This window comes from Pempheris klunzingeri, chromosome 13 (assembly GCF_042242105.1).
Source record: "Pempheris klunzingeri isolate RE-2024b chromosome 13, fPemKlu1.hap1, whole genome shotgun sequence".
Classification (NCBI taxonomy): domain Eukaryota; kingdom Metazoa; phylum Chordata; class Actinopteri; order Acropomatiformes; family Pempheridae; genus Pempheris; species Pempheris klunzingeri.
The window spans coordinates 16,618,083-16,637,281 of record NC_092024.1 but is presented as its reverse complement, the minus strand read 5'-3'; the positions used below and the strand labels follow the sequence as shown (position 1 = coordinate 16,637,281).

Sequence of the window (19,199 nt, the reverse complement as noted above, 5' to 3'; positions counted from 1 at the left end):
CCCTATCACATGAACTTCCTCAGTAGATGGAGTTGACCTGTTGTCTTGGAAACTGTTTAATTATGAGCACTTCATTGACTCCTCGTTCAAGCTGGCTTAAAATATGAGATTTTAAGTGTACTGTTTTATCTTAGATACAGTAGCATTTGAAAATAGTAATATGTCTATTGGCCGGTAGCCAAGCAACTGCATTAAACTGCACAGTATTTACATTTCCTCCTGGTGTTTTAGCAGATGTCTGGTTAATAAAAACAAAACTTTGCCATTTGCACAAAAGCTGCAGCCAAATTGCCCCTATGGACACTACAGGTAGTGACCGTTCATGTCCTCATCTTGCCATTGTATATCCAATTTATTCTATAATTCCACTGCCAAAACATTGTATTAATTTACTACAAACTTAAGACTACCACAGCTGTTTGATGTAGCCAGGATGAATTGCATCGGCCAATACATTTGAAGGGTTGTATAAATGCCCAACAAAAAACTCAACAGGGCTTCATCATATGAGATCACCTTGATGTTGAATCAGGGGGCATGTGTTAAGTCCGAGCAGTTATATTTTTATTTGTCACAAAAAAACAAAACAATAAAATAACAGTAATTCCAAATGACGTTGATGGGACAATATCTGCAGCATCGCTGCCTCTAAAACCAGAACACTGTTACTGAACAACAGAGCACATCACCCAAGTCATTTTTATTGCTTATATACACAATACAAAAAAAAAAAAAACAACCACCAAATAAAGACAAAATTAAAATGAACCATTGTATTTAAAACACGTCAAAGCGCAAACTAGGGTTTTGACAATTGAAGTTTGAAAAAACCAACTACATACAAACAGCAAAATGAAAATTTTGTAATGCAACCGCCACAGAAAATCTGGCCGATATAAAAACAAGTCTGTTGAGCCGAGCATGAACAGCCCTTAGTTTAACTACCACTGCCACACAGACTGTTTTCAATTCCTGTTTGTCAGCAGTGAGGAAGATACAACACAATTACATCAGATTTTAATAAAAATGAGGGGTGAATTTAGCCAATGAACAAGTGATCAGGGATTGAAGCAAGAAAAAAAAGTGTGAGCCTAAGACATTGTCCAGGAGGAAATGTGTACAATGTTTTGAGTTGTGTAATTTAGTCTAAAACTGCTCTGTGTCTCAAATCAGACATGGTGCCTGAGAACTTTAATCTCCAAGCAATATTTCTGGTGCCAATCCAAAGAATTTTCCCATTTCCACTAGGACCTTTTTCCTGCCTTTTTCAATTTTTGGCAAACCACGATTTTCCTTCAAATATGGCAGCAGTTAATCCAACACTGGTGCTCGGACAGACTGCATTTTTAAACCTTTCATACATAAAACAAATCCAGATTTCCTATCACATACATAATCTGGTGAAAAAACATAAAAAGACAAGCATCCAAGCAATAACACTGAATCTGTTGTTGACTCCTCACTCACTGCTCAGTAGTGACCTGTGGGGGGGAAACAGACAAAGAGGAGATGAAGTGTTGATATCAAAATGAATAACAGTAATACATAAATGGTATTTCTGTTATTTCCTAGATAATCTTAACTGTTCTTGTGACAAAGCTTGTTTATTTATAGTTCAATAAATACATTTAATGTAAGTTTTCTAAACCCTGATAGGCATATGGTTTAAACATACGTGGTGAGTAGGACCGTGATCGGGATCGAGAGCGGTATCCTCTGCTGTAGTAAGGAGATGGAGATCTGCGTCTGTTGGGGGGGAAAAAAAAACAGAAAGAGATAACATTTCACCTGAGGCGTTCAATGATTCAAAAAGCTTGTTGTTTGGTTCCAAAACGCACTTTGCCAACTCACAACTCACCTGTATGACCTGTATTCTCGGTCGTCATAGCGATCATAGTCACGATCATAACCTCTGTCGTACCCTCTGTCGTACCCCCTGTCGTAGTCCCTCGAGGCGCGTCGCGAACCACCACCACCACCACCACCGCCTCCTCCTCCTCCTCCCCCTCCTCCCCCACCGCTGCTGCCACTGTGGGAAAAATACAAAACAAAACAGAATTAAGTACAGTGACATCAACCACAATAGCTTCTGGAAAATATCCCCACAGCAAAAGCTGCCTGGCTAAGAAACACTCACTATGTGGGACGTCCCATGTAGATTCCAGGAGTGGGAGTGTGGGCTCGTTTTGTAATGGAGAAATCTACCCGGATCCTTCGCCCATCAAGCTCCATTCCATTGGCACGCTCCTTGGCCTAAAATCACAACACCACAGTTAGAAGTAGAAATTCTGTCTAATGAGTTAATGAAATAGTTTGCATGTTTAAAACATCCATTACAAGTTACCAGAGTCCAAAGTGATGTTTTAAAATTGCTTTTCAGTTTTCAACTGACTTTGTATAATTACAAAGTGGGTGGTATTATGCAAATGAACAATCTTTCACCATCTACCATGTCACTTGCACAGAGAGCTCCCCGCTCATCATCAAGCTCATTGTTGGCCAGATGATGCCTTTCTCAAAGTCTGCTGTTCAATCAAAATGGGCGTTAACTTATTCTTGTTATTTTACTGTTAACTCAGTTATTCAACTGAGCCCCTGTGGCGCAAGACAACGAGTGGTGAGCTCTGGGTGCCGGAGACACAAAGGAAGGTGAAAAAGTTACTAAGTTCATTTGCAACACTGCACTGTCAACTTGTTGAAAATCGGTAAAGTATCCCTTTAAAAGCAAAACCCAAACCATTCAAGTACTTTTAGTGGAAAATAAATTGCTACGTATTTGATGGTCCAAAGTCAACATTATAAAACTTTTAAATGTATATTCCCCGACTTTTCCCCCTTACCTCCTTGGAGTCCTCAAAGTTTTCAAAGTAGACAAAGGCAAAGCCCCTTGAGCGGCGTGACTGCTGGTCATATACGATGTTCACGTCAGTCAAAGGGCCGTATTTAGAGAAAACATCCCTCAGATCCCTCTCAGTGGTGTACAGGCTCAGTCCAAACACACCCAGACAGTTGTTGGGGTCTGGGTTGGCCTGTGACAGTAAAGAGAGGAGGAGCGCAAAGATGTAAATGACCCGCTACATTACTGCAATAATCCTCTTCCGAGCAAGTCAGCACCGGCATGTTAGACAAGAGGTGTATATTTTTCTGTTACACTATCAAAGTCGGTGTGACAATTACACTTTTCAGTACAGGGTGAGGTCAAATAGATTCAAATAAAGTGTCGTGTAACAACTGACAGTTGAAGGAATGTGAGGACTTGTTTGAACATATGGTTCGGCTTATATTTTACCTTTTTTGGTTTGACAAAGTCCCAAAGATAGGACACCATTAAGAGTTTTTACTAATGATCTTCTCAAACCATGAAATCTAGAAATTCAAAACCCCCAAGGTGTCAACAAAGTTTTGTTAGATCAAGCATTTTAAAAGTAAACCCAATACAACAAATTTTACATTCACAAACTGTGGGAAGCCCAAACCAAACACACAGAAGAAACTCTAGATGTATACCCTGTTCCCAATGTGTCTGCGGCGGTTTGACATGGGGGAACGGCTATGACTCCTACGTCGGCGGTACTCCCAGCTACGAGATCGGCTCCTGGAACGGCGTCGGTGGGAGCGGGAACGAGAGCGCGAGTAATGCCTGCGTGAGCTCCGATGAGAACGGGACCTAAAAGCAGACGTAAACTTAACTTGGGGATTTACTTATGTCTCACACACACCAGCACCAGAAATTTCATTTTTGAGTCCACGTCCCAACACAACTTTCAAAATGCCACCTTTGTATGCACATGAAGGCTGAAAGCTGCCGTACCTGGATTTGGATCTGGACCGAGAACGAGACCTGGACCTGGAACGGCGGGAGCCATCTTTGGAGCGTGCAGGTGAGTGGCTGGTGGATTTTGCAGAGCCCCTAGGGGATGCGCTCCTCGAGCCAGGGCGCGAGTCCTGGACAGACCAGACACGGACGTAAGAAACACTCTAAGGCCAAGTTTGTGCAAAACAACAAGAAAAAGGGCCAGGGGTGACAGCGCTTGCCCTCTACATGCCCCTTTCAGAGGGAGTTTGTCACATTTTGGAGCTTAACAGGTTTGACACTAAATATTTAGGTATTTGAATATAAAAAAAATATAGCAACAAATATTTGGAGCAGAGATTAATTTAGCTGAAAAATTGATACAGATTGCACAAAAAGGTATGGAGGGATTGACCAGTGATGTTTCTGATAGATAGATAGAAAATAAATTGTGCATGCTTAAGAGAAAGAAACAGGATGAAATAGAGGAATAACATAGCAGGCTGTTAGGAAATTACTCATACCCTGGTAAACTTCTGATCTTAACTTCATAACTTCTTTAACTTCATTACTTCAAAACAACCCTTCATTTCTTCTTTCTTCTGTTTGACATTACGACTTCTTTTCCTCCTCTTCCCCCATTTACCATCTGCCATTACAACACTAGTAGCGGGGACAGATCTTGATCGCTTCTTTTCAGCATCCAATACATTAGCATGCATCAACACCATCAGCTTCAAATATTAACAACTTCACATCTGAAACGTCTTCCGCCTTTTTCTTTCTTCCAACCTCAACCTTAACAAAGAACAAACAAGGGTGATAAGGCATGTTGGTTTCTGTAAGAACCAAAAAGGTACAAAGAAAAACAGCAAAACCAGGAAAACAACACAGATTAGCTGAATACACGTTTGTATGTTAGCTTGATATTGTTCTGATCGGTCCTACACTAGTATAAACCGATACAGAGCTGAACATTTAAAGTAAATATTGACTGAAAGTCAATATCAAATGTTTACCAATAGTCAATATTTCACTAGTTTATGTGAGTAACAAATTAGCGGTAAAGTCAAAGTAGCATGGCCAGGCTGCTATGCTGTGTAGGCCACATGCTATAGCTAACGTTACGGCTATTGGTTTTAACACGTACCTAGGTTTAGTCACAGTAAGTAATCTTCTGGTTACTCACCAGTTTCCCTAGCCGTATACTAAAAACGTTACAAAAACAGACTTTTCTCAGGCTTGAGGCCAATTTTCAAAATCTGTTTCTATGACACGACCTGCGGACGCAGCTAACAGCTAAATCAGTTAGCTAACCTTAGCTAGCTTAACGTCTTTCCAACCGTTATTTTCTTAACTCGAAATCCAAACTCACCTGCTCCCTGAAATCTTTCTCGTTGTCACTCATTGTTGTGACTAATCAGCAGATGTGTAAAAAGTAGTTGTGTGGTGCGCTGGCTGTGGGGACTGGTTTGGCTTAATCTCATGCCGAGTTTACCGCAAAGCGAACCGGACTGAACTGAATTAGCTAATGGCGGAAACGACCTGCACCTAAAGGAGGCCACCGTCCACTTCCGGCTTGATTTTCACAAAAAAAAGCGCCTTCTTCATAAAACCAATACAAATGTCATCTGTAAAACCCTTACGACAAAATCAGAAAAAGAAAAGACCATTTTTTACTGTATTATTGCCCCTTTGATTCTTTGTTAACCCACAAGGAGCTCAATGTAAGGTATTTTTCTACAATACTATTAATGTAGTAGGAGCAATAGCATCCATGAATAGTAAAAGTTAATAGTTAGCATAGCTGCTACTCATATACAATAAAGGCCACCACTAATGGCAAAATATCATTAATTTTTCCAATTATAATGTCAATTAATCTGATGAGATTACCAAACCCAAACCAGTGGTTGTGCAAGTGCTTTGTAGTTTGCATTGCAGTTCCTGATGTTGCAGAATACTAAGAAGCCAAGATCTATAATATTTATGTGACAATTCATGGTAGAATAGATTTTAGGTTGTACCATCCAGCTCCAGATGAACCCTTTAGTATCACTGCATGAGTAATATATCAAACCCCAGTTTAAAAAAATGAAGTACTTTATTACAGGGAGAGAACATAATCACATTTTCAACATAAGAACTCAAACATGCATGTATGCACAGTAGTTTGCTATGCAGTATACTATACTGTGAGTCATTGTAATAGCCCTAAGTAGCCTTTTGCAGTATGCTCATTGGAAAGGATTCACAGACCTAACAGCGCCTTAAGTTACATATGAGGAAACAACTATTAATGCTCCACTCATACCGGAATAACAAACTACACACACACACACACTCCAACACCACTTTCACATCCAGCCAAGTCATAAATAATGGCAAATCAAGCATACTACAAGCACTCAACCATGCAAGGGGACTGCAAAAGAGGTATTTTGATTTTCATTGTCCGTTTCATAGAGGTTGAGTTCCATGACTGAATAGCATTGTAGTTAGTTGCTGTCCACGCTGTTGATCGTAAATGGGAGGGGAGCAGCCAAATTACACCAAAATGTCACGGACTTCTGATAATTTAATTCAATGAAAAAGTCAAGCACCTCAGAACTGACTTTAAAGTTGTAAGTGGCTCCCCAAAATATACAAAAGCATGCTCTAAGTTGAGCTCAGTGTCAAAGGGCTGAAGGCACTTCAGGCAGAACTTCAAACAATTGTAAAACTAACAATCCAAAGTCAATAAAAAAAAAGCCATTCAGTCAGTAGTGCCAAAACTTGTGTAACACATACACTTCTTACATCCCAATAATGTCTCCAATTACAACTCAGAGATTACAAAATGTTAATGTCCCTCACAGGAAAAGAGACATAATCAACTATTAAGACTAGTTTTTGTTTTCTCCAGACCAGAACAACTAGGCTGGGTTAGATTTCAGTCAGTAAAGTCCACTTCTTTGGCCCACCCATTTCTTTTTTGTCGCCATGTAGTAACTGAGCACACGTGTTGCTCCCGTTCAGACAGTCTCTGGTGTTCAGCGATTAAGTGATATTGTTGCTGTTCTCTACAGCAGCTTCTGATTGAGGATTTCCCAAATCATTAACTTCCTGAAGAGAGGCATGTGGCACTGTAGAGGAAGAGGCAGATGTTACTTTCAGTGTTTATGTAAAACAAAATGTTAAAAAAAATAAAATTACAACAAAAAAAGTGAGACTACGTTAGGTGAATATAAAGTTTATACCTGTTTAAAGGTTAGAGGCCTTCCTTTAGCGATATAGTCTGCATATTTACAGGCAAAAACACCACAATCGCTGCCATTTTTCTGCTGGGGAATCTCCTATACATGCATAAGAGTGTACAAAACATTAATATCGTAGTGAAAATAAATATATTCATATTGAGTGATGTGTCATTCATGTCAGCTGAACTTACAGCGGCACTCAAGCTTCCAACAGTCCATTTGGCACTGTCGAGCTCCCTGCCTTTCTTTGCTTTGTGCTCCTCTTTAAGGTAGAGTCTGGAAAATGAGTGTAATGATACCCATAACTGTGCAAGAATACAGAGAAATATGTGGAAAATGCATTTAAAATGTCAAAATAACTGAAGCTTCAGAGCACACTGAGAACTCACAGTAAAAGACTACAGATGTCGTTGTGTCTCTGGCCCATCGAGTCAAATGACTTCACTGTTTTTGACTTAAAATCAATCACCTGGAATGAGAGGGAGGGAAAAAAAGTTAAAGTACATCAAAAATCTTTCAGCCCCCCTTCTGCTCAAGCACTCAAGACACCGTATGTCAACAATCACCACCTAAAAGGAGGAATATGACATGGGAACGGATTCGTTGTGGGTCTGACTTACAGCCATTGCCCAGTGGACGCCCAGGTGCAGAGGGACCAGGACGAGGTCGTAGAGGAAAAGGTCAACAGCCTTGGTCCAGCGCTTCACAGCGGTGTGTCCCCCTGCCTGGCCACCTCCTCCGCCCCACAGCTTTGGGAAGAAGAAGGTGCTGAAGGAGTAGACTTTTAGTCCTGCTGCATCGCCAGAGCACCGCTCCATGACCAGGGACAGGTAGAAGTTAATCACCTTGTAAAGGAAACAGAAGAGGCACAATACAACACATGATAAAAAAAAAAACAGATAATGGTCACACAACAACACATTCTCAATGTGTTTCTGATGAGATCATACCTTAGTTAATTAAATGTGTTATGCTAAAAAATAAAGTAGGGGGACTGATTCTCAAACAATTTAACAGGGAGGATAAAATACGCTTTAAAATAAAAAGATATTGACTTGAATGAAATGCTAAATTGAGAAATCAGAATCAGAATTCCTTTAATAATCCCCAGGGGGAAAGCAGGTCATGCAACAAAAACTATTTCCATGGTGACCGGCTGCTATTACTGCTACTACCAAACAGAACTTGTCTGATATGTTAAACACCGACACTCCACACGCAGATGGTTTACTCGCTGTTCATGAGGAGGTTGGTAGCATTAGTGTTTCAACTCCATTTTCACTGGAAGCAATGGAGGCCTCAACACAGTACCAAAGGCATTGCACAGGAATATGACCAAGCTGTACAAGCAACAAGACGCGGCTAATAGTCACTGCTGTGAATACTGTGACCTGTACCCCCTGAAGTGCACTAAGATAAAGAATAACATCATAGGTAATTCCCCTGAAGTCCCACATCAAGTATATGTATGACAGATATGTTGCCAGTTACATGGTTGTGTTCATTATCCACTCTTTTCAAAACACAGTTTGGTAGATCCGTAAAGTCCATCTCTTTGTTGACCACATATGTTTGTATGTCTCTAAAGGTGATGACATTTCATAGAACGTAATCGCCAAAATAAAAATACTGTGCATTCGAAACAACTTAAGCTTCCTAAAAACTGCCTCCACGTTCTTACCTCATCGTTGAGCCAGCCACCTTCCTGCAGCGTGACCAGGTCTCGCTGTGTGATGCGAAGTTTGAAGGCCGCACTGAGAACAAGATTGGGATCGCTCTGAGCCAGAGCACAACTCACCTCTGCAGCCATGTCCTGCACACACACAAAGAGAATAAAATATCAGATAAATAAAAAAAAGACATCATCTTCATGCTTTCTTCAACATCCTGCACTCCTGACCATCTCACCTTGGACAGCCAGGGTATGTCCTCATCGCTGTGTCTTGTATGTGCTGTGTGTGCAGGATGTGTGTCATGGACACTGACAGCAGGACTCTCACGGTCCACTAGATTGAGGCGAGTAGCTACTTCAGTGGAAAGGTCCAACTCTGCGGCCTGTTTCTGCTGCAACACAACAATGACAGCTTTACAGAAATAATACGTTTGTGTTCACTCCCACATGTATGACTTAATGAGTGCTTTGACATGTCATGACAGAGAAAGCGAAATTACTACCTTTGTACATCTGACAGACTGCGTGTCCTCAAAGGCCCCACTGAACGTCTTACTAAAGGTCAAGCTACCCCACCTGGATATCAACCATAAAGAGGTTAAAATAATGAACAAACCATAAATATACATGACACACAGACATATGGTATCATAAAACACAAACCTGTCCTTGGTTGCAGATGCATTTCTCCATGTAAACACGCTTGGGGCAGCTGTGCAAAAGACAAAGGCATCAGTCCAGCTGATGTTTATTGATGTGGATATACTGCAGCCTTGTTGTAATTGTTGTAATTAGAACTACCCATTCAGATTAGTTTCAATAGCGTATACAGGCGTCTTACATGTGTATCCCGTCTTCCTGGGCATTGATTCAAATGCTTTTCCTGAAGCAGCAGTTTTGTGGTCACCCTGTGACAGCGACTCACTGGGAGCAAAAGGAGAAAAGCAGGGTTTGTACAGCCGTTTAAGAGTAAGATTCAAGCACTTTCAAGGTACCTAAACCAAAATTTCCAAACTCTCAAAGACTTTATCACCACATCTAAACTGTTACTATAAATGCAATTGCGAAAAATTACATTTACAGAAGTCACAACATTCAAATATTTAAATTGTATTTATTCAAAATTCTAAGTTTTATTATGGTGAAAATTAAGCATTTCAAGTACCATATTTAAATTCAAGTTCATAACATTGAAAACAACATTGTAAAAAAATAAAATCAAGCATTTTACAACCTCACAAGACTTTGTATGAACCCTGGAAAAGGATCCAGGGGAACTAATCAGCCCATGTCAAAGAGTGTGATGTTAAATATATCTTGGTGAAATACCCCATGAACAATGGGGTTATACTCACTCTTGCGGCTTTGTTTGGTTGAAAGGTAGTGGTTGGCTTTTGCTGTATTTCTCTGTCACCATCTCCAGCAAGCGCCTGTAGTGCTCCTTATTGTTCTGCTTTATGGCCTAAAGAGAGAACAAATACAAGACAGTGAACACAACTGAGTAGTGCAGGGTCCTAACACGATAAGTGGTGTTGTGCGATGATTCTCTTGGTGAAAATAACTCAAAACTGGTAACTGTTAACTTTACTTCATTGACCTGCACTCAAAGGGGTGAATCAGAGATGGGGTTTGTTCCAGATAGAACAAATTGCTGGTAAGTAACAAGACATTGCAGTTGAGTAGAGAAGAGTTGAGAGAGTTTGAGGGCATTTAGAAAAGGTGTCACCAGTGCATAGTATGCCTACCAGAAAGCTTTGACAAGTTTAATTTTACACTGTAAAATGTCAACACAAAATCTAAGATATCCATATCAAGATTGCTCGTTTGTGATGTGTTCATGTCTTGGCCTAAATAAATATATACATTTGGCTGTTTGCCACATAAATATTGCCTATTCTGGCATTAAAGAAATCAAAGTCTTCCATAGTCAAAAGAAGTGTTTAAATTATGCAGAATTATAACATATCCTTATATAAATCCAAGCGAAATAATTGATTATTTTACCTCTTCCACAGTAAGGCTGGGTTTATAGCAGCGGTTGTGTCCAAAACCATTGCAGGTTGGATCCGGGTTAGGGGTCCCCACCCTCACAGCAGGTCTGGAGGTGAGCAGCTGGAGAGAGCCTCTCCTCTCCCTGTCCTTCCCCCTGTCTGGGAGCCCTGCAGACAGCCCTGCCCCGCTGGATTCAGACAGATTAAGTACATTAGCAAGGGATTATTATTATTAAAAAATAAGGTGAAACTGATGGTTATGCGGCCCTATAGTTACTAGGTGAGTGGAGAGAACTGTACCGAGACAGTGGACCACTTGCCTGTATTTCCTCATTAAAGGGGGTGAGGAGCTCTGAAAGGGATTCTTTCCTCCCCTCTCATTCACTCCAGCCATTGGTTTATCTGAAGAGACAGAAGAAAACAAACCAAATGACAATACAGATGAGAAGACTACATGGTAAAGAGTGTGGATAAGAAGTGACATAAACACAATCAACAAATCATTATTTTCTTGCAGTAACAGCTGCTCTCACTTACTCATTCTCCACTCAGTACTGTTCAGCCATGAGGTGTGGAGCTCATCTATCCCCATCAGAGTAACAGGCTGAATAAACAGAGGAAATGCAAGGTAATTAATGATGGAGAAGACAAATCACAAAAGTAACGATAGAGCACCAAACTTAAGTTGTGCTTACTTCTTGAGCTAATTGATAAAAGCAGTTCCAATGCAGTTTGACAGCCACACTGACTGTGCTTACATCTTGTATCTTGCGTCAAGATACATATACACTCTGTCTTTATCCGCTTGGCATGCATTACAGTTCACACATCAGTCACATCTGATTTTTCAGCCTCTATTAAATTTGATGTTATATTTAGAAACCTGGTCACTGCACAACAGGAAAAAGTACAAAAGAGAAAAGAGGGCTCCAAATGCCTGTATCATATCTTGCTTTGAGTAAAGCCTTCAAAACCTTGTCCGGGTTCTTTGGTGTAGGCAAATCAGCTGTAGCTGCTAGTGTATTTGTATGTTTATTTTAGTACATTCAAACTACATTGTCAGAGAACTTTGCTTGTGCTACACTATCAATTCTGAACAAGAGCACTGATATGTACAAGATGTGTTGATCAACATGTAATTTCCCTGTATTAAACTTTCCATGCACATGTCTGATGGAGGGAGTTGGAGCAAAGACCTGTATCTCTTCTTGATGTCTAGGCTTCTCACACCTGGTCGTCAGAGGGCTGCGCAGCCTGAGCAGACCTGCTACCCCGGCCACAGTCTTCTTCACAAAGCTGATGACTACATCTGACACACAGAACATCACAAATCAACAACCTTATTCATATGTGGGAGACTTGTTAAATTTTTTTTTGTTTCGTTTTTTTTTTTTAAACAAACCTCGCCTGCGTCTTTTCACCTCTACTGGGTCATTCTGGCAAACACCATCTGCAACATCGACACTGTAACAGGAAAAAACAAGGTTTGAGATGGTTGATATGAACAATATCAAATATCGCAAGAATCCTGATTTATAACATAATATCAACAATGTGATAGATTTGACTAAAATGTATTCACAGTTCTGTTGAACTGTATAATGGTGTTTCTACTAATTCGTTTACCGTTACTGATAAAGAATGGGTAGACAAAATATTCAGGGTGCAACTGAAGATGATGGTGATGATTATTACTGTTATCAAGTTATCTGCCAAGTCTGTCTCAATCAAGTTGTGAAAAATGCCCATCATAGTTTTCTAGGGTCAAGAGCAATGTCTTCAAAAATATTGTTGTGTCTGAGAGACAGTCAGCCCAAAGTCTGAAAGACAAAATACATCAAATATTTTATACCTCTCTTAAATAAAGTGCTCTATGCTCCCCTCCTTTGGAACAAGCTTCCTGGACACCTACGGTCTGCTAAATCTGTCAGTGTCAGCATTTAAATCAGGCCTTACAACATTACTGTTTACTGTGGCTTTCCAGTAATAGAGCTACGTAGAGCTTCTTTCTATTTATCCTCATGCTTTCATTGTCTTTTAAAGCACCTTCTCTTAAGCTTTAACCTTTTTTTTTTCTTGTGCTTTTATTATCTTTTACATGCAGTTTTAATGTTTCCTTGTCTTGTTTATATTGTTTTATGTCCCTGTAAAGCACTTGCCTTGTGTCTGAATGGTTCTATATACAAGTAAATTTGCCTTTAAGGACGTTTTAAATTACGCTAAAGAGAATTTTTCAGTTAAGTGAAATACAGTCTGAAAATCAGACAGCATGGAAATGTTTAAGCTAACACTGCGCCAATGTTATATTAACCAAGCTAACGCAGTTACCATAGCATGTCTAAGCTAATATCACATTACCATGTTAAGTAGTTAAGTAGTAGACATATCAGGTAACTAGCGCTAACTAAACGTTAATTAGCTGACGTTAGCTAACTAGTTGGTTGACTTTTACCCACTTACCTCCTTCATCTGACTGCTAACCAAACCATTACACAATGAACAGTGTATCAGCCATTCAGCTATTCCTAATAACACCGATGTAGAGTACAGAAACGGTATTAATCTCCACCGACCGACCTCTGGTAGTTCCGTTTAGCCGGTCTGCCGTGGTTCTCCTGCCGCTGCGCTCCCGCTTTCACGCCTGGTCGCTTGAGTGCCTCCTCGCTAGCGTTACCTTTCCCGGGCCACTCGGTGGGGTTTTGCCTCGTAACGGGCTCAAACAGCGACGATATTCCGTCAACTATCCATCCATACATCCCCGACAAATACGAGAAAATTGTAACGGGGTCTTGTACGCGGGCCAGGACTGTTTCACCGCCGAAATTGTGTCAGACGACCATCTACGACACACAGCCTGCCATTGAGTTAGCTTAGCGTAGCCATTAGCAGCACCGTGATACCTGCGAGGGATGTGCGTCATTCAGTGTTGCTGTTTGACGTGTTGTGAGCGTTTTATATGTCTACGCAGAATGGGTGGGCGGAGTTCTACAACACAGCAGGAATTAATGGGGAAAAACAACAAGCGGGGTACCTCAACTTCATAAACGAACGAGCCCCTGAGCGTCAGCGGCAGGTCAGACTGTGATTGGCTGCTGCTGAGCTGCTCCGAGGTCAGTTCTTAGTTACGTAATACTGATCAAACATCAGTTATTGTAACTCAGTGACACATGAAGACACATTATGGGGAGAGCTCTATTATATCTATATATCTATCTATCTATCATTCTAGGAGGTGATGACATTTTAAAACTAGAAAAGTGGATTTGCTGCCAAAAACAAAGAAGTGTCATCAATTTAAAACATCTTCATAAAAATGGAAGCCCATTTAAGTAAAAGGGAAAAAAGATGAAAAGTTTATTGTAGAGAGAATATATAAATGCTCATAGCAAATTATGATAGGTCAAAAGCTTGACTTTACTCCATCTAATTACTTTAACTATGCAAATTTAAATGGTTAAAGTTATGATAGTAAGACAAGTTTGACTTAGTACCTTGTAATTCACATTTTTATTGTTATTGTGCATATTTCACCCAACATCACCCAACACGGACCCTGAAGGAAAGCCACCCAAATCTGAGCCTGGTTCTGTTAGAGGTTTGATGTTAAAGGGGAGTTCTTCCTGCCACTGTTGTTCAATATAATATGTGATGCTTGTTCATGTGGGGATTCTTGAATCCTTAATTTTGAATTCCTGAATCGTTGGGTCTCTCTCTTAATTAAAGAGTTTGGTCTAGACCTGCTCTTTATGTAAAGCGTCTTGAGATAATGCTGTTATGAATTGGCGCTATATAAATAAAGATTGATTGATGTCTGGCCATTCTTGGCAGGAAATTGTGCAATAGATATATGTAATGTACACACAAAATAAGGCATGGTCTACCTAGTCAGGAGTAACATTACACTAATTAATTATCAAAATCATTGAGACAACTTGTATAGAGGCCAAGAATGAAACTGTTTTAGTAAGGCAAAAATTAAGATGACATTTTTCAGTCTGTTCTCAATCATCTGCTTTAAAATAAGTCTGTACATTTATTGCTTCTATTTTATTGCAACTTTTAACAGGGTATTGGATTAAAAGGTAATTTATATTCAAGTCTACAAGTTTATATACAAGTCTATCCAATATTACACTTAAATAAATAACAAATACCAAACAAACATCTAATATAAAAAGACAGATCACGAGTACACGTTTTTAAAATATTTATCAACTTTATGGTAAAAACAATACACAGATACAGAAAACAGATATGGTTCAACTTTATGTAATAATGCACTCCCTACTATATTCATCATGGATTTCCAGTATAAAACCAGTGCAAATTTTGACACAATGAACATCAGTTCCATTTACATAGCACAAAAGGGTATAAAAACATTAGTAGAAAAAACAACGAACGGCACCATTTAAAACAAAAAATATTTGTTCTTGCAACATCTCAAGAGTGACCTTCAAAATACTGAAGTACAGGGAATAGAAAAATTACTATAATTAATAAAAAATATTGAAAAATAATTTATGTTCTTATAAAAATCACAAGCAATTCAACATGTGATATTCCTCTTGACACATTTTAAACATGGATCTAAGGCATGGACAGTTTTGGAGGGATATGCAGAAGGAGACATTCATTCTTTCAGTGGTCAAACAACGTTGGGTCCGGCTGGAGAACAGATGACCCTGATGGGACACACAAAAAACAAACAAATAATAATAAGACGCTATGAATAACATTGTTTTCATTTTGCAGGGTTCAGTAACATAATATCCATACCTAAGCTACCGTAAAGTTAAGACCAGTGATGGAACACAATTCTCGCCCAGTTAGTCAGTAACTTTGTTAACATTACATCTACGAATCGTATTAAGACAACAAGCTATTCTCACATTTGCTCTAAATAGACCGAAAAACACTTGTCATCATTGATAAAACATGATGAATATATGAATTAGCCTGCACATCTTTGGGTGAATATCTGCTACTACTGTTCTGCTGCCAATAACCTGAACACGTAACAAGTAATTTAACACATAAATTACATAATATTGCAAAGGCGCATCAGCAGAACATCCTACGTCATCAATGAAATATTCATTTCTGTAAAACAATACCGGGGAAAATGCTCCTGCAGTAGAGCGAAAACAAAAACAAAGCACACACGACTAATCGTCCGTTGTCAGCAGGGCTGTCACACTCTGATCTTTGAGGAGAAATGTCTTGCTTTTTTTTTTAAATAAATTGTGACAGTTGAGAAGCCACAGTGTGCATTACACCAGGTGTGTCCTGTTTACAACTATACTGGTGTGTTTGTATGTAATCGGTTCATTTACTATGATTTGACCTTCTCATAGTATGCATTCAGAAATGAAAAAAAAAAAGAAAATTATGGAGAAAATTAAACAAATGAATATAAAAATAGGATGATCAGAAACCTGTGAGACATGTGCGTTCCCGAGCAGAGTGTTGCCACCTCTTGTCTAGTGCACTCAGAGACTGATGACGAGTCAGCACCCATCCTGACAGGTACAGTGTGCTGCTTTATTTTTTGGCGGAGTGAGTATGTTACACTCACACTCACCTGGACCATTCAGGAAAAGGGGCGACAAGCAGCTCAGGTACAGCCACGTCCTGTTCTCCTGCAGCCAGCGCTGCCGGTAACCAATCATATCAGGGGAACAGGCTGACTGTATCCTCCTTTCCACTTTAGGGGGCGGGGCTAAATGAGTCTCGCTTACTGGGTTGGGAGATGATAGAGCACACAGGTTTGGTTTTGTGGGATTTAACAACACGTGTTTTGCAGGAAGGGTTTGGCCAAAAAAACATCCGAATTTGTCCTAGAATTACTTGTCTTGTGCTGAAGGCTGTAACCTGCAGCATTTTCTGTGCACATTGCTCAGACAAACGGGGAAAGCACTTCCTGGAAAACGAGACGTGTATCAAATGCTGGGATCAGACGACAATATTTGTCTTTAGATTTAGTCACTGTGTCATATCCGATGATCATTTCCTCACTTAGTCAATTTTATGTGAAGAAATCGTTTACATTTACGTTTATTCATTGAGGATAAAAGAAACCAGAAAATATTCACATGAGAAGCTGATATCAGAGAATTGGCAATTTTTCTTAAAAAAATATAACACAAATTTGATGAGTATTAAAATAGTTGGTGATTAACTGCAGTCAGATCTGCTGACAGGTCAGCAATCAGATGTTTTTGTATGGAAACAGTTTTATGAATGACTGAACCTGGAACCATATTGTGTGATCTGATCCCGGCATTAGAGCTGTAAACATAGACCCAGTGCCACGTAACATCTCCCGGTGATATCACTCATCTGCTTCATAACTTGGCAGAGTGGGATGCTTTCACTTTGTGGGTACAGTCACCAGTGTGATTTCTAACTTGACTGCTCAGGTTAACACCAACATGTACATTTTACAGTGTTGACCTCACAACCTGTGTTTTCAGAATTTCCTCCACCTCGGTGTATTCATCTCCATATTTCGTCCTGAAACTCCTGTTTCACCACACTAATCATTAATGCTGCTCACCGTGCCTGGCTCCCACCAACCGCTGCTGGACTTTCTCTAGATGGTGGATATATTCCGTGAGGGATCGCTCTGGATCTTGAGACGTTCCTCCTGAATTCCCAGAGGCCAGACTGGTGCTCGAGTATGACCTGAGGAATGAGGAAACTCAAATGTACTTAAATTCCACTACAGTACAAGTGAAGTCTTCCACTAGAGTTGATTAGCCTTGGCTGAAGAGGAGCACAAACCTGTTGTGTAACCTGAAGGGTGATTTGGTGGGTGGAACAAGGGCTGAAGCTGTGTCTCTGTGGACGGTGCTGCTGTCTCGGTTTGGTGGCGATTCAGAAATTAATTTTGGCTGTTGTTGCCTTAACACTTCAGCTTTAGGTCCTGTAAGAGATGCCACGATTAAAAATACACCCATTAATACACACACACACGGTACGGTGATGCATATTATCATAAACTGTGTTCACTAAGCTGACCTGTAGCATGCCCATTGACAGTCCCAGATATAGACAATCTTCTGATCGCTCTCTGCCATTTCCTGGTCAGGAACCTCATTCTGAAAAAAGAAAAAGAAGGGAGAATTCAGTTTAATCCATAGATATGACTGCGGTAACCATACTTCCTGGTATGCTCCCTACCTTGAGACAGCAATGACAACTCGTACAGCAGCCCTAAATCGTCCGAGGGGTCTGCGCTGTGAGGAGAGTGGGGTTGACGGCCGTGCCCCCATATGGGCAATGAGACACAGCGTGGCCTGCTCACACTCCTGGAAACCTCCCAATAGCAGCAGCAGGTAACGTTTCTGGTACACCAGAGCTTTCCTGAAGCTCTCAGCACGCAGGTAACGTTCATACAGACGCTGCACCTGCAAACCAATAAAAAGAGATTGGGACCGTTTCAGCACTGCCTTAGACCAGCGAAGCACATGAACTACTCCAAGCCAAGCAATACCACTCAAAACAAGAAATGTAATGCCGCATTTTATTATGATATTATAATTCCAGGTTTCCAGGTACAAGAGATTAAAAAAATATTGGGACTTGGCTGCAATGATTTGTCTAAGTGGTGATATTATTTAGTTCTGGTTGTGGAAGACCTTTTCCTGCGCGCACATGAACACAGGAGCCGTCGTTAATGTTATTAATTACAACTGATTTTCCTGCTGTGACAGAGCTGTACACTACAGAAAATACTGCAGTGATTAATCTTGTAACCTGTTCTTGGAAAGCTGATCCAAAGAAATGTGTTAATATTATGCCATTGTTTATATCATGACAAATGTGTGTACGTGCATGTTTTTCCTACTGACCTTGCTGTTGCTGGTCACATCATTGATGGGTCTGTTTTCAGTTTCTGCTGTGACCTTGGCGAGCTCATTCTCTGTGCGCCGCAGCTGTCGCTCCAGGCAGGTGAGTCTATGTTTCAGGGTGGCTCTCTCCTGACTCAGAGACGTCACACGCTCCGTCAGCTCCGAGTTCTCTTTCAACAACTTTTCCAGCAGATTGGGTGATGACGGCATCTACAGCGATGAAAGGACATTCATTTCACAAACAGTTTACTAAGTTAAAAAAAAACCTACGATACCAGAATTACGCAGCAGCACAAGTCAGCACAAGCTTTACAAAAAGTTCCGGTTTTACTGACCCATGGGTTGTTGCATGCATCGCTAGCTGAATCACAGTGTAATAATCAGTTGTGTACCTGCTGGTTTTGCTGTGTGCTTCCTGACTGGAGGTTACTTTGGAGATGATGTGAAGACGCAGCCTTTTGCTGCTGCCCCGTGGGTCGTCCAGACAGCCTCTGAGCAGCCATCTCTCGCTCCTCTCTTTCCAGCTCTGCCAGAGTGCGCTGCAGCTCCTGCATGCGCTGCTGGTCCTGTTGCCTCAACAGCTCCAACTCACACTGAAGTCAGAAATAATTATAAGGCATGTTTCAAAATAAGAGCATTACATTTTCC

General features: G+C 40.4%; 3 protein-coding genes across 4 annotated transcripts in view; all 3 read right to left on the bottom strand.

Moving 5' to 3' along the window:
* Positions 1-542: 542 nt before the first annotated feature.
* On the bottom strand, positions 543-5,325 carry LOC139212133 (transformer-2 protein homolog alpha-like). The gene is made up of 8 exons (XM_070842604.1): positions 5,169-5,325; positions 3,812-3,945; positions 3,508-3,667; positions 2,841-3,029; positions 2,138-2,253; positions 1,859-2,029; positions 1,676-1,746; positions 543-1,481 (listed from the first exon to the last, which is right to left on the bottom strand). Exons 1-8 carry the CDS (start codon positions 5,199-5,201, stop codon positions 1,471-1,473), a joined length of 885 nt encoding a protein of 294 aa, XP_070698705.1. The 5' UTR covers positions 5,202-5,325; the 3' UTR covers positions 543-1,470.
* A 1,357-nt stretch (positions 5,326-6,682) lies between these two features.
* senp2 (SUMO specific peptidase 2) lies at positions 6,683-13,637 on the bottom strand. 2 transcript variants are annotated; one of them, XM_070843015.1, is made up of 17 exons: positions 13,273-13,637; positions 12,098-12,159; positions 11,892-12,004; positions 11,233-11,299; positions 11,016-11,097; positions 10,709-10,883; positions 10,060-10,166; positions 9,546-9,628; positions 9,368-9,416; positions 9,208-9,280; positions 8,941-9,096; positions 8,714-8,845; positions 7,653-7,877; positions 7,422-7,501; positions 7,224-7,308; positions 7,033-7,128; positions 6,683-6,918 (listed from the first exon to the last, which is right to left on the bottom strand). In XM_070843015.1, exons 1-17 carry the CDS (start codon positions 13,449-13,451, stop codon positions 6,856-6,858), a joined length of 1,827 nt encoding a protein of 608 aa, XP_070699116.1. In that variant the 5' UTR covers positions 13,452-13,637; the 3' UTR covers positions 6,683-6,855. The 2 variants fall into 2 exon arrangements, with proteins under 2 accessions (XP_070699116.1, XP_070699117.1); XM_070843016.1 differs by having other exon boundaries at positions 8,941-9,093.
* Positions 13,638-14,911: 1,274 nt separating this feature from the next.
* The window catches only part of pcnt (pericentrin), a 34,565-nt gene continuing 30,277 nt past the window's right edge, over positions 14,912-19,199 (bottom strand). The window contains exons 54-60 of the mRNA XM_070843018.1: positions 18,944-19,144; positions 18,552-18,761; positions 17,881-18,107; positions 17,719-17,798; positions 17,482-17,623; positions 17,255-17,382; positions 14,912-15,380 (exon numbers count right to left, since the gene is read on the bottom strand). Of these exons, the coding sequence (XP_070699119.1) occupies positions 15,337-15,380; positions 17,255-17,382; positions 17,482-17,623; positions 17,719-17,798; positions 17,881-18,107; positions 18,552-18,761; positions 18,944-19,144 (1,032 nt within the window). The 3' untranslated portion in view covers positions 14,912-15,336. The remainder of the gene's footprint in view (positions 15,381-17,254; positions 17,383-17,481; positions 17,624-17,718; positions 17,799-17,880; positions 18,108-18,551; positions 18,762-18,943; positions 19,145-19,199) is intronic.